The sequence below is a fragment of the Ctenopharyngodon idella genome, chromosome 21, assembly GCF_019924925.1.
Source record: "Ctenopharyngodon idella isolate HZGC_01 chromosome 21, HZGC01, whole genome shotgun sequence".
In the NCBI taxonomy this organism is placed as follows: Eukaryota; Metazoa; Chordata; class Actinopteri; order Cypriniformes; family Xenocyprididae; genus Ctenopharyngodon; species Ctenopharyngodon idella.
In genome coordinates this window covers 20,880,032-20,894,959 of record NC_067240.1, presented here as the reverse complement: position 1 = coordinate 20,894,959, position 14,928 = coordinate 20,880,032, and the positions used below count along the sequence as shown (strand labels likewise).

The following is a 14,928-nucleotide window of genomic DNA, read 5'->3' as shown; positions in this document are numbered from 1 at the left end:
GATGTGGGGTAAATTTTACATAAAATAACTGTGGTTAGGAACAGCCATTAACTAGAAACCGAATGCAAACAATCCTGTGTTTGGATCTACAGAAATAAATAAAAATCACTTACCCAAAATATGTATGACATAGCGGTTTTAATATAATAGGTATTAACTAGAAACCAAATTAAGACAATTCTGTGTTTGTATCTACAAAATAAATTAAAAATCACTTACCCAAAATATGTATGACATATCATTCTTTAATATACTTTAAAGGCAACGGTCAAAGCATTTTGTACAACTTCAGTGCAAAACAAATTTGGACTTGGAAAAAACTAACAAAAATCATGTTGTTGCGTCATCTCGTGCAACTACAGAAAGCAAAAAAGGTTACTGTATTGCAACATATACAAATTAAATAATATACACGGTCCATGCATTTATGCACAGCCTCTATAGCTAAATTCATGTGTGTATGTGGGAGAGAATGAAAGCGTGTGTGTGTGTGTGTGTGTGTGTGTGTGCGTGTGTGTGTAGTCTGAGTGTGGCTCAAGCCATCAGTGCATCACAGTCCAGGTTTGGAGTTGATGTCCAACTTTCACGAACGACAGATTTCCTCTCAGCCCGATTTGAAGAGTAGAATGGCCACTTGACCCAAGTAAAAGTAGATGAAATGCTTCGTTTCATGCGTCACGTAACTGCCAAAGTTCCGTCCCACAATACAATGCCATGTTGGATTATACTTCTTATCAAACTCCTGTTGAAAAGCAAGAACAGTTATGTATGCTTTAGTAAGACCAACAGTATTCAATATTCTAGAACAGTGGTTCTCAACCACAGGGCCCCAACAAACTTGCAAAAGGGGGCTCTAAGATTACTTAAAGACAAAAATTAAAATTCTGTCATTAATTACTCACCCTCATGTCATTCCACACCCGTAAGACCTTCGTTCATCTTCGGAACACAAATTAAGATATTTTTGATAAAATCCAATGGCTCAGTGAGGCCTCCATTGACAGCAAGATAATTAACACTTTTAAATGCCCAGAAAATGTGACTAAAACAGTTCATGTGACTACAGTGGTTCAACCTTAATGTTATGAAGCAACGAGAATACTTTTTGTGCACCAAAAAAAAATAAAAAAAAATAACGACTATTCAACAATATCTAGTGAAGGGCGATTTCAAAACACTGCTTCATGAAGCTTCGAAGCTTTACGAACCTTTTGTTTCGAATCAGTGGTTCGGAGCCTGTATCAAACTGCCAAAGTCACGTGATTTCAGTAATCGAGGCTTCGTTACGTCATAAGTGTTTCGAAACGTTTAGAAATTTCAATGGTTCACGTGACTTTGGCAGTTTGATACACACTCCGAACCACTGATTCGAAACAAAAGATTCATAAAGCTTCGAAGCTTAATGAAGCAGTGTTTTTCCTGAGATATTGTTGAATACAGTCATTATTTTGTTTTTTTGGCACACAAAAATTATTCTTGTTGCTTCATAACATTAAGGTTAAACCACTGTAGTCACATGAATGGTTTTAAAGTAAACGGTCTTTAGTAGCTTTCTGGGCATTGAAAGTGTCAATTATCTTGCTGTCATTGGAGGCCTCACTAAGCCATCGGATTTTATAAAAAATATATTAATTTGTGTTCCGAAGATGAACGAAGGTCTTACGGGTGTGGAATGACATGAGGGTGAGTAATTAATGCTTTTTGGGTGAACTAACCTAAAACTAGAACTAACTAAAAACTAGATATAAGATATTTCTTATTATGTGGTTATCTTTCTAGTTATGCCAAGCTCTAAAATATTTTATTGGGTAAAAACTGTGAATGAAGGGGGCCTTCAAATATTGTTGTGGCAAATTTTTTTTGTTCCTCTGTTCTAGAAGGACTGCAGGGGTCTTCAAACTTCTCAGACCAAGGACCCCTTGGTGCATTTTAAAGGATATTTCATCCAAAAATGAAAATTTACTATCCCTTTAAGCTTGGCCTAAAACAACATTTATAGTACCATATTAATGTATTTACATACTTTATGGTGCTTATATTGCAAAGCCATTAAAATAATCATTAATAATGTACATACACTTGTCATTAAAATTTAATTTTACATAATACATTTTAGCATAAGGGGCAATTAAACATTTAGCTGAACATTAGCTTCAAAGTATTGAAGTGCATTAGCTAGTTTAACTTTTGTTGGAATATTAATGAATAAAAATTTATAAAAATTCATTTGAGATCAAACAATGACAAATCTGAATATTTACTGCTTTACTGAATATTTCTAAGAAGCAAGACACAATAAGAAATGATATCTCAAAATTGTTGATGAAGTCTGTAAAAAAAGTGTCAATCATAAACGTTCTGTGGATGACCTTTTTGATATATGCAGCGATGTCTTTCTCAATATTGTACTTCTCCATGGCCTGTGTGGCACAATCCACTGCATCCTGCTGCATGTCCTCAGACATATCAGCGTTCTTTATTACTGCCTTCCTGTCAGTCATGATGGCTGTGAATATGAAGAAAGAGAAAACACAAAGGAGATTCAATGACCATCTGCTATTAAAGTCAGAATAACAAGGAAGCACCTGGATCATGAAGCTGAATTAGAAAACTTTCTCGTTTAATGATGCCACTACTATCATCAAACAGAATTGAGAAAAGAAAAAAAAAAAAAAAAAAAAAAAAAGGGGTTTCCAGAAACACTCCCCCACCTGCCATTAGTCAGATAAACAGATAGTCCCACCCCTCAACTTACACCATTGATGGAGCCAATGCTGCTGCTTCAGGATGTCAACAAATCAATGGCTTACTTATAGTTCAAGTTTATTTATTCAAGTTGAGTATTACAAAATATATATTCTTTCAAAGCAACTTTACAGACAATGCTTTTTTCAAATGTTACAATTAGGAAGTATTCTGTTATTCTGATGAGTGAATCATAATGTTCATATGGCAGTAATATGCAGCAATAATACGTAATGTTAAGCACATTACGTATTATTGCTGTATATTACTGTATATTATTGTGTTAACGTCATGCATTAAGTTAATTAGACACACAAACAAACTTGTGCTCATAATGATAACAATATAAAATAATGATCAAATACAACAGAAGGATGTTATTTAACAGTTCAATTATATTATAGTTGACTGTGTATTATGTTGTAATGAGAAAGTATTTTATTAGAAAAATTACTTCACTTTTTTAAGGATTGTGTTTCTCATTTTAAAATCATGGAAAGGCAAGTATTTTTGTTGACAAGGACAAACTGGATTACCTGTGTAGACAAACTGGAAATCTCAAAATAATAATAATAAATAAATTTCTCAAAGCTCATAACATTCTGTAAAAACCCACCCTCGTTCACTTACATCAAACGCTCTGTTTCTTTATTCTTGGCCAAGACAGCAACTTCAAAAATTTGAAATAGTCGCACAAAGCCTTCACTTACAAATAAAGAAAAATGGGCCTGAATCACTATAATTGCTTATCAGTTCTTTAATGGCAAATACAGATGTAAACGGTCTGCTCTGGGACCTGTCTGAGTTTACGGAGTCATCTATCTTTCCAATCAGCTTATTAAGGAACTAGTGCATCTACTAAAAATGAAAACGTGCAGTCATGATTTAACAAAAAGGAGGCCACCTCAATCAGCTCCCTCTGCAAAAGACTCTCAGGCACTTAATGTTGGGCCCAGGAGAGGGAGAAGGTTGATGAAATCCATTCAGTGAGAAGGACGTATGAGAAAGCATAGATCTTTATCCAGCTCGATTTACTGAAATGAAACTAAACCAAGAACTAATGCATATGCAACAGAGAGAGGTCATCTACATCAGATATTTCAAATCATTTGCATTCAGTAAACTGGCATATAGAATTAGAGATCGACGATAATGTTTTTATTACTCATGAAGCTGAAGTGGCTCAACCAATTGCATAAGTTTGCATAAGTTTGAGGTAGGGCTATGTGTTTTTTTTTTTTTTGGGCCATTCATTTACACTACAACAGCGTTTTGGGGGCCTGAAAATGCTAACTTTTGAAACCAGGTTTTAAAGTGCACGTCCCCATGTAAATGACAAAACCGCAAATTTCTGAAAACCATTACGTCATACACATGCGTATTACATGTTTAGAGTGGCATCAACTACTGGCCTGGCAGTATACTACAGTGTTTTTAGTCGTTTTCGCAGATCCACATGCACAATGATCGTTTTGACAATGCTGTTGTCTCTGTACATGAAAAAACAAAGGAAAAACTTGCCAGCTTTTAGTACATTGTTGTTGTGTAAACATACCGTCAAATCCATTTGTAGGTTAATTTCCCGGAACAGTTTAAACAACATGTTACTATCAAAAGTGGCTCAGCCAATCACACAAGTTTGGGGTGGGACTATTTACTCGACTGACTGGCCAATGGCACATGGGAGGCGTGTTTGAAAAAATCTGCCCATTTAAGTGTCAAGTAACATATGTATAATTTTAAAATTTGTTATAATTCTGCTTAACTAAAAAACAAAACCAATCTGTATATTAATATTTGTATAATAATACCAATAATAATGGTTATTATTATTGACATGCTAATTCAACAATGACACATAATGTTTCTAAACAAAGATTTGTAATGAGATTTTGAAACTTTGTTGGCATCTGATAACCAAAGCAGAAAAGTGTGAAATATGTGTAAAAATATCGCCAAACCGATTATCGGGCAATTAAAACGATAATATACAAAGGCTGAATGTCCCAAGCAGTTGCATAAGTAACAAACAGCATGAGTTAAGATTTAAATTTTATTGGGAAGAATTAAAGTTAGAGTAAATTATGCTGCAAAGCACAATTAATAATTCACAGCACAGGTGTCTGCCTTTGATAAGGTCATGGAGAGGTAATCACAAAAGTCTGATGTAACTATTTGTTGCAAAACGTGTCTATTTTTACAAGGCAAAATGGAGTAACTTTCACCTAAGTGCTGCCATAAAACAGCCTTTGGCTGGACTGGTGTCCACAGATGAGTCCATTAAAGCCATACGGTGGCGATGTCCTCAGCATCTGCTTTCAATGCTCTCTCATGATTGGCAGAATTACGTAACATTTCTCTCCAGACGCCGAGCACTTGTAACTTTCACTTCACGCCACCGCCCTAATTATTCTCTATAAAAAACATATGCGCAGAATATGTCTTCTCAAAAACGTCTACGAACTCCGCATCCAACAATAATAATGATTTAAATTGTGAACGCCTAATAGATTTGCTGCGAAGTACAAGTAGCTGCTCGTGCTGCGTCCATGATGCTTCATCTGAATACAGCACTGATTACTAAACTTCCCCACATGCATCTAAATATTTAAATACATTATTTTTCTCACAAGCTACTATATGGTCAAACACTCCGGATGCATGCATAGTAAATAAATCCACACTGCTCACCCTCTTTTGATGCTTGTACACTGGAATAGTTTAGCTCAGGCTTTTTTGAGCCGCTGTGTTCAAGCTTGACTTCACTAACCACTATGTCAGTCGTAACTCTACCCATGCGGCTGTGCTCGTAACTCACATGCAACTTCGCGTCACGAAACCCGAGGTGACCCGCCCACCGCACTGCACCGGCTCTCCGATTGGTTCGCGTAGTGCCTCTCCCCGCGTGTTACGAGCGTTTTCCACTAGCTTCCCACTGCCCGCATTTTATTTCATCCCACAATGCACCAGGGCCCGTCTGGACTCAGAATCCCACATCCTGAGGCCAAAGGTATTGATTCCTGTGAGGTATTAATGGATTTACCTACCACACTAAATGAGAGGTCAAGTTTTTATGCAACTTAGTGGATACTAAGTGATCTTCCCTACCTTAAATATTGTGTACTGTTAATATTTGGAATTAACCAAGGACAATATAATTTCTTCTGAGTTCACATAATCTACAGCTACATGTGAAGACACATTTCAAAAATGATCTGCTTTATGGCAAACTACTGAGATATACTGATATATCAGTCATTGGATATTATCAGCTGTCATCCTGCTCTTTAGCTTAGTAATACCATTAAAAAACCCTTATTGGTCCACTAAGAATTGTATTCATCTAATTTATTGACAAAGGAGGGACTTAATCATCTATATAAATTACCTCAATCTACTGTGTGTTGTGTTTCATAGACACTACATATATTTGTACACTCTACTCATCAGTAAGTTATTGATTTCTAGAAAAAAAAAAAAAATAAAGCAAAGAAAACATTTTAATTGAACATTCAATCTTTATTTAAAGAAGGGTGAAAGAAAGAGAGAGAGAGGGAGAGAGAGAGAGAGAGAGAAAAAACAACACACTACAATCTAGAAATATAAAGTAGCCAATTGTGGGGGCAAAGAAACACCACTGCCAACACAGCAAATGCCAACAAATGTTATTTGAAAAGTATTTTTTTGAAACCCTAAATAAACTACAGCATCCCCCTCAAAATGTGCCTATTATCCCACCCTCCCACTAATTACCCTCTATTTACCACGATCCTCATGCCGAATCCATCCAAAGCAACTGATCCAGCCTTCTGGTTCCTTGCTCTGCTCCTTTTTAACCAAAAAACTCATCTCACAAAAACAAAAGAGGCACCTGGATCCCTTCTGCGCGCATCATTTGGGCTCCACGGAAAAAGAAAAAAAAATTAATTTGGTTCTAGAGAAGCCAATTACGACGTCAAGTATCCTTTAACTGTGGTTTGGTGGGGGGATGCGGGGCTGGGGTTGGGATCCTCTCCTATGGTTCCCGCTCCCGGTAAATTGATCCCGCTCCATGTATGTATCCATCCTTATCCTAAGCCTAATCCTGCTCCTGATCCTGAACTGATCCAATGATCCGGCTCCAAGGATCGGGACACAGTGAGCCCCTCCTCCAATCCAAACCTTTAAATACCAGCAAAATCAAAAAGAGGGAGGTAACAAGTTAGAATCACAGCTAAATAAAGAGGTTCTATCATTTAAATTGATCATAGGAGCGGTATTTGTTTTTTATTTTTTCGGTTTTTTTATTTTTTGTGTGTGTAAATGACAAAAAGGATACCAGACTATGATATGCTCCGGAAGAAATGTAAAGCACCTCCTAAACACATTAAATTGTGCTTATTTAATTGGAAAAACAAGCAAAACTAACCTAAAGAAAAACAGACACTTTTTCTTGACAAATACACAGTTTACATGAGAACAACTGCACATGGCAAGCCTTTATCTTGTCTAGTGATAAGTCTACATGGGAGATCAATAGTGGCCAAATCCCAGCACATTTTGGACAACAGGCAAAAATGTTTTTGGATTTTAAAAAGAAACACCCAAAAAAAAAAAAAAAAAAAAATGCTGTCTTAATGTACGCACAAGCATTGCAACATCCAGACAGTACACATGCATGCTTAGCAGCAATGACCAGTGAGAAAAGGTAAATTAAATGGGGAAGGGGAGTGTTGTGAAGAGAGGAAGAATGGCAAAGCAAAACTAATGTGTTACTGAACTAAGACAATCCAGAGTACTGGAAGTCTGAAAACAACAACTGCCTTTTTTGAAGGTGACTAAAGCCGCTTGCCGTCATACCATTGCCTCCTTAAATGAAATGCCTGCTCCTCCTCCTCCAAATATCCTAATATGAATGAACTGTGCTTCAAAATCCTTTATTCCAAAGCTTTCTTTAATCCTGCTCTTCTGTTGTCTATAGAAAGACATGAAAAGGTAAAAGTAGAACAGTTTTCCAACAAAATAATCCCATCCCAGAAAAAGCCAGTAATGAAGCATTGTTAACAAAATAAAACAGTAGCAATTAATCCATCCCACATACAACTATTTTAAAGCATTTCAACATTTCCCTTGTGTCAAATATAGTACAAGGGATGAGTATGAAGATCCAGTTAAAATGGGAATGCAAGACAAACAAACAACAGGGTCATGGGATAGGAGACAACAACAAAAAAGGATTGACAGGGGAGGAAGGAAAGGGGAACATCCACTTAGCTACATTTAGCTGTCATTAGCAAAATGACAGTCAAGTAATAAAACAAAAAACAAAAAAAACTAACAAACCAAAGATGAGAGATAGCAAACTGGGGAAAATGGAGAGACGAAACAAGTCAAGAGAGCAATGAAGTACAACAGTGGGTCCAATAGAGGGCGACACAGGGTGTATATGATTGTGGCCAGCCGACTAGCTGGAATGTGGATGTTTAGGTGCGGGAACGGGAGCGGCTGTGGCGGGGCGAGTAACGTGGCGATCCTCGGCTGCGGCGTGGAGAGTAGCTGCGACTGCGGCTGTTGCTCCTGCTGCGACTCCTGCTGCGGCTGCGAGAGCGCGAGCGCCCATAACTGGGGCTGCGCGGGCCATCCACCTTTACGCGAATGTAAGCCGTCTCCCCCTGAGAAAAACATAACAGGACACTTTCTAACGAAGAACTACTAAATGTCAGGTTACTCCTAATTCATGGCTCACTTGGCGAATCTAAAACAGATTTAGTTTTTTTTGGCGATTTGGCACTACATCAAATTACAGTTCCCTCTATATGTGGCCCACTGACAAAATCACTTACATTCAAAAGATCCATTCCATGGATCCTCCTAGTCCATGTGGCTCCATCATGGGTCTCTGACATCAAGCTTACCTTGATGTTCCCAAATCCTTAAGCTATGCCCTGTCCTGTCCTGTCCTGTCCTTTCCAATGGCGGTCTGTGTTTACAAACTCACACCTACCTCATGTGACCGGAACTTAGTGTTATCCAGCTTTCGAACGGCGTAGGTCATGTCTTCTTTGCGCACAAACTCCACAACGCCGGTGCCATCTCGGAAAACGTCAGCATAACATACATCACCTGCTTCACGCATGTGATCCTTAAGGTCCTGCCAGCTGCCACTAGGAGGAAGTCCTGGGGAAAAAAAGACAATCATTACCATTAAATAAGTAGGTCTTTTCATGAACAGCACAAGAATCATTACACAAGTAACTGACTCCAGTAATAAAAGTGAATCGTTTAGAATAAACCAGTTCAAGGAAGGAGTAGGACAGGAAATTCTTGTTCCCATTTGTTTGACTGTATAGTTCTGTTCTTTTTGAGCCCGGAACACACTAAGCCGATGGTCGGCCATCGGCCAGTTTTTGTTCGTCGGCCGACTAAGTTTTCTCAGTGTGTTCCGCACCGTGGCTGAAGTTGGCAAGGGCAACTTTGTTCCCAGACGCTGCCGACGTGAGCCAACCCCACAGTCTCGTCGGCGCCAGCTTGGTGTGTTTCGGGCTTTGGATGTGAGTGCCATTTAGTGGTTGACCAATATGGATTTTTGACCTATTCCAATATCTTCGGCTACGTTCACACTGTCAGTCCAAATCTGATTATTTGTGTATCCGATTGGAATTTGATCAAAAATTGACGTCCACATTGTGTATCGCAACTTTTCAGATCCAATTTGTGTGTCCACACCGCCCTTTCTTTTTCTGAAATATCTGCAGTGGTTTCTATGGCAATGACATTGCATTGGTAGGTATTAACCAGAAACAACAACAGCAACATGGAGGGGTTTGCAATACAGATGTTTTATTTACAACATGACATTGTGTAGCCGCCACCCTGGACTACTGCATCTTAGGAGGCAGCGGCAGAAACAAGGGAGGCTGGTATGCTTTATTCAGCACTGTCGTCTCCGCCAGTCTCAAAACATGTCTCCGTTATACTGTCATGTTCTGCTTATCTGGCACTTTGCAACAACACAACCTTGTTTCTGCAGCAATTTTCAGCATGTTTCCTATAATGTCTGATGCGCGAGAGTCACACAAACCACACGAAATCCGATCAGAGCGATCAAACTGAAATGGATTTCCAGAAATGCAATTTAAATATGTAGCTCGAAACGGATTTGTAAAAATAATATTTCATGCGATTTCTGGCTGTTCACACTTGATAAATCTTATCAGATCGGATATGCACGAAAATTGGACTTGGACTGACAGTCTGAACCTAGCCTTAGAAAAATTATATAAAGCTAATATAGACCTATGTGATGTTGCACTATTAAAGATAGTAGCCAATTTCTGCAACTACATTTATATTATTTTACATAATATTTAATCCAAATAAATAATTTGAAAATGAGTCAATTTGAAAAAATGAACTTGATAAATCTGTAAAAAACAAATATATACTATAGATAGCAACTTCTAGATTCTGTAATCTTATAGTATTTTTCACAAATAAATGTATGCTGGAAAAACATATAGTGAACACTAGGGCTGGGTATTTATATAAAAAAAAAAAAAAAAAAAAAAAAATCATTTATTTAAATTTTATTTGATTCAAATTTTTTATGAAATGATATGGATTCTTAAATCCCCCCAAAAAATCTTTTAGTCTATGCAGTTTTCAGTTGATGAATGAACAGAACATTGCACACCTCCCATCCAATAAATCACAATAAGCTTTGTGCTGTTACTTTTGATATGAAACTAAGTCTTAGATTTCACTTTATAATGAAATTCAGACAATAAATACCGTTTTGGCGCTCTTTAATGCGAGTCACACATCGCTGCAGCACCTCAGTTCAAGCAAAGCGGCAGCGTAGAGCGTACATGAACGGATCGTCTCTTCAGCTTTACTACTAGTTACAGCACGAAATAAACATGAATGAACATTAGAAGGTATATTGAAAGATACAGTACAACTTACCGAAATCTGTATCATATATGTAGTTGCTCAATCAGTGTTTCAACCACAGAAAGACGTCAATAAAACACCTTGTAAACATGTCACATAACGTTACATTCACTTCAAAAGTGACTCATTCAGTGATCATAATCTCGTTAGTCAGCCAGAAAAATAAACTCTAGGGGAGAATTTTGCACCATATAACCGTTTTTTTTTTTTTTTTTTTTTAATATATATATATATATATATATATATATATATTCTCTTATATATTTAATGCATGTTTAAATAAATCTGTCAGTTGTTATGACAGCCACCATTTGTGTTTACATTTCAAAAGACAAATTGGAGCAGAAACATAATTATGTAATTATACAGTTAGTATTTATAACTTTATTATTTTAAAAACTTCCTTGTGTGTAATTTAAGTGTCAAGTGTTAATCAGTTAATTTTAACCTTTAATATTATAGTAATGTAGTACCAACTGACTGTATAGTTTAAATTAGATTTTTTTCCTTGAGGAAAATTTACCATGTACTGTACCTGATTTATATCCAAATTAATTGGTATCAAATCTAAATCGAATCAAAAGCTTGTGAATCAAAATCGAATTGAATCGTGAAATTTGTGTCAATACCCAGCCCTAGTAAACACTGTAAGCAAAAGTACAGTAATCTGGTAAGTCTGTGTGCATTGGGAATCCTCGTATTTACTCAAAGATCAGGTAATGCTGATTTTAAATACAGTACACAGTAAATATGATATAGCAGCAAACTGGATGTAGCACAGCATAGTTTGAAATTAAGGATTTAAAGTTGCTTGCTCTTTTGCATCTCCAGTGACAGCCGAACCCTCCTGTTTGTATCCAATTCACACGTCTTGGACCCTTGACACAAACGGACCATCACGCACAGAGTACACACATTTTATACAGGCTATGCACACAAGAAGATCTATCAGCTTGATTCATAGAGGTTTGTAAAGTTCTTGGCATTAAAGGGTTAGTACACCCAAAATTGAAAATTCTGTCATTAATTACTCACCCTCATGTCATTCCAAACCCTTCATCTTAGGAAAACAAATTAAGATATTTTTGATGAAATCCAAGAGCTCTCTTGACTCCTCCACAGACAGCAATTTAACTACCACTTTCAAGGTCCAGGTATATCGTTAAAATAGTCCACGTGACTGCACTGGTTCAACCTTAATTTTATGAAGAGTCAAGAATACATTTTGTGCGCAAAAACAAAACAAAATAACGACTTTATTCTCCTATGCCGTTTACATTCAGCGCTTCCTGGTTATACGTCAGAATGTAGACTCATTATTGGACAGCTCTTGCGTCAGCATCACACGCATGCGTCGTGCTGCTCATGTAAACAGCATCGGCCAATACTGAGCCGGCGTTCTGATGTAGAACCTGGAAGCGCTGCAACGTAAACAGCGTAGGAGAATGACACAGAAGAAGAAATCGTTGAATAAAGTTGTTATTTTCATTTTGTTTTTGCGCACAAAAGTATTCTCGTCTCTTTATAAAATTAATGTTGAGCCACTGCAGACACTGGGACTACACATGGACTATTTTAACAATGTCTTTAGTACCTTTCTGGACCTTGAAAGTAATAGTTAGATGCTGTCTATGGAGCAGTGGGATACCTCTCGGATTTTCTTCAGAAATATCTTCATTTGTCAAGTCAAGTCAAGTCACCTTTATTTATATAGCGCTTTTTACAATGTAGATTGTGTCAAAGCAGCTTTACATTGATAACTGGTACATTGTTTGGCTGCACAGCAGCTCTTAAAGAATAGTGTCAATGCAGGCAATATCAAATGTCAAGTCAAGTGTCCCCAACTAAGCAAGCCAGAGGCGACAGCGGCAAGGAACCCAAACTCCATCAGGTGACATTAGGTGGCAGACAAGTGGCAAATTGGTGTTAAAATGGAGAAAAAAACCTTGGGAGAAACCAGGCTTAGTCGGGGTGCCAGTTCTCCTCTGGCCAACAGTGCCACCTTTGTGTTCTGAAGATGAACAAAGGTCTTACAGGTTTGGAACGACATGAGGGTGAGTAATTAATGACAGAATTTTCATTTTTGAGTGAACTAACCCTTCATATGTTTCAAAGATTTGTTTAAAATGCATGTTTGCTGAATGCCCACAGTATATGAAAAAGCATATGTCTTTCAATTATTACACAGAACTGTTAAACTAAGACGGAGAATGGGAGTTCACGTAAATCTTGGCTGTCAAAAGAAAAGTCCGGCACTTATCAGCCAAACAGAAAAAAAATGATCTTGGCAATATTTCAATTGAACACTAGCACTGTTTTCTGAACTGTACCAGAGTCTGCTTTTAAAAGGTGGTCTGGAACAGTTCATGTGAACTCCTGTACGATTTGCTGCTGATACGAACATAATCATACTAAACCGTGGAAGTAAACCACTATCGATGACTTGAAATATGATTTTGTAAACCTGTGTGTTCTCTCATTCACTTTCCTGACAAGCGGGACTGACGCACTGCAAGCAAAGAGAATTTATATCTAATTTTTGTTCTTTATAACATTTGCAGTACATGCATGGCAGATAAGACGCAAGTTCCATTATGTGTTGTTGAAGCTTTGGAAACAAAATATGTAGTTTAAAAACCAAAGTATAAAAGTGATGCGAGCATATTGCCACGTTTTCCTTCATCGTCACCTAGTAACAAGGGTAAAAAAAACTGCCGCTGATGTACCATGGTTTGAAATAAATTTAAAAAAATAAATAAATACAATGTGAAGTCCAGAGGGTGCAAACAATTAAACTCAAGTTTAGACCAAGTGTGAAAGCACCCTATGTTGTATGACAAAGATGTGATACTGCCCATTCCCTCACCTGACACTATGACCCTGTACTCCGAACGCCTGGATGGAGGGCCATATCTGCCTCTGGGAGCTCCAACACCACCACCTCCACCTCTCCCACCTCCCCTGCCACTTCTTGGGAACTCCACTCGAAGACGATAGCCGTCATAGTCATAGCCATCTCGTCCATATACAGCGTCCTCTGCATCTCTACAGAAAAAATAATCAGTGACCAGAAAAGTTATAATCCTCATGGTTCACACGCAAGAATATCGTCTGAGTCTACGCAGAAATACTCACATGATCAAAACAGGCTGGCAAAGTTGAAAGTGGTATTTCAAGCAAAATTCTGACCATTTATATTAAATTACACTGCATACTTGAGAGTTTTGCATAATTCTGAGAATTCTAGTTTTGCTGATATAAATATGTTACTTAAACTTATCTACTTCCGTGTTATGACCTGACTGACAAGTTCGCGCGCTTTATATAAAAGTACTTAATTTAGAAATCCAGTATTTGCATATAAATACGTATTTAAGCCATTAAATGTGTTATAGATAGTACCATCTTGTAAAGATGTTGACAAATTCATAGCCAGTTGACAGATTCAGGCCAAGCTGGGTTTGCGTGTTTACCTTGGGTCCTCGAACTCCACGAATGCAAACGGTGGACCTCCTCTTCTGTTTTTAAGGTCGATATCCCGAATGGCTCCGTATTTATAAAACACATCCTCTACGTCCTTGGTGCGAATATCGGGGGGTAAATTACCCACGTAAATCCGACAGTCGTTGTTCCCTGCAGGCCCTCGAATTACACCGCCAGACATTTTTAGGCAGAAGTTACGACGTTGATAATTTGTCCGTTAGGTGATTATAAAAGAAATCCGTCAGCGCTGCTGAATCTATATGCGTTCTCTAACTAAGGCTACAAATTAGCTTCAAAACAATTATTTTTCAAATAAAAAAAAAACAATAAGATCCCTCACAATATGGCGCCGTCCTTTTCCTCCCCCAGCACACGCTCGCGACTGCGCTGATGGGCGACGCCGCGCGGAAGGATACGCGTTTGGCAGTACTGCGGCAGCAAATTATTTTCACAATTTGTATACCAGTATCAATGTTATCCGAGTTTATAAACCTGTATTTTAGATGCCACAGACCACCAAATATGATCGTCCTTAAGCGAGGGACCCTAATCCTAAAATTTAAAAGGCAGATATATATTTTCATGTAAAAAGACCCAATTTAGCCTCATTTAAATTGTGTACTTAACTATATAATAACAATTTAACGTTATTTTGGAAAATATTTAGTTTCTATTAAGTTAAAAAAAAATTCTACTCACTATAGTATTGTCCTGTTCGATCAATTATTTTAATGTAATTTTTATTAATTTATTCTTTTAAAAGTTAAT

At 37.5% G+C, this 14,928-nt stretch overlaps 2 protein-coding genes across 3 annotated transcripts; both read right to left on the bottom strand.

Annotated features, from left to right (window-relative positions):
- Positions 1–227: 227 nt before the first annotated feature.
- On the bottom strand, positions 228–5,604 carry dynll2b (dynein, light chain, LC8-type 2b). The gene is made up of 3 exons (XM_051876628.1): positions 5,437–5,604; positions 2,370–2,506; positions 228–742 (listed from the first exon to the last, which is right to left on the bottom strand). Exons 1-3 carry the CDS (start codon positions 5,540–5,542, stop codon positions 605–607), a joined length of 381 nt encoding a protein of 126 aa, XP_051732588.1. The 5' UTR covers positions 5,543–5,604; the 3' UTR covers positions 228–604.
- A 639-nt stretch (positions 5,605–6,243) lies between these two features.
- On the bottom strand, positions 6,244–14,592 carry srsf1b (serine and arginine rich splicing factor 1b). 2 transcript variants are annotated; one of them, XR_007927032.1, is made up of 5 exons: positions 14,151–14,592; positions 13,544–13,722; positions 8,729–8,901; positions 7,585–8,396; positions 6,244–6,906 (listed from the first exon to the last, which is right to left on the bottom strand). XR_007927032.1 is itself a non-coding variant. In XM_051876624.1 (4 exons), the coding sequence occupies exons 1-4, from the start codon at positions 14,339–14,341 to the stop codon at positions 8,208–8,210; spliced, it is 732 nt and encodes a 243-aa protein (XP_051732584.1). In that variant the 5' UTR covers positions 14,342–14,592; the 3' UTR covers positions 6,244–8,207. The 2 variants fall into 2 exon arrangements, 1 of the variants encoding a protein (XP_051732584.1); XM_051876624.1 differs by having other exon boundaries at positions 6,244–8,396.
- Between the last annotated feature and the right edge of the window lie 336 nt (positions 14,593–14,928).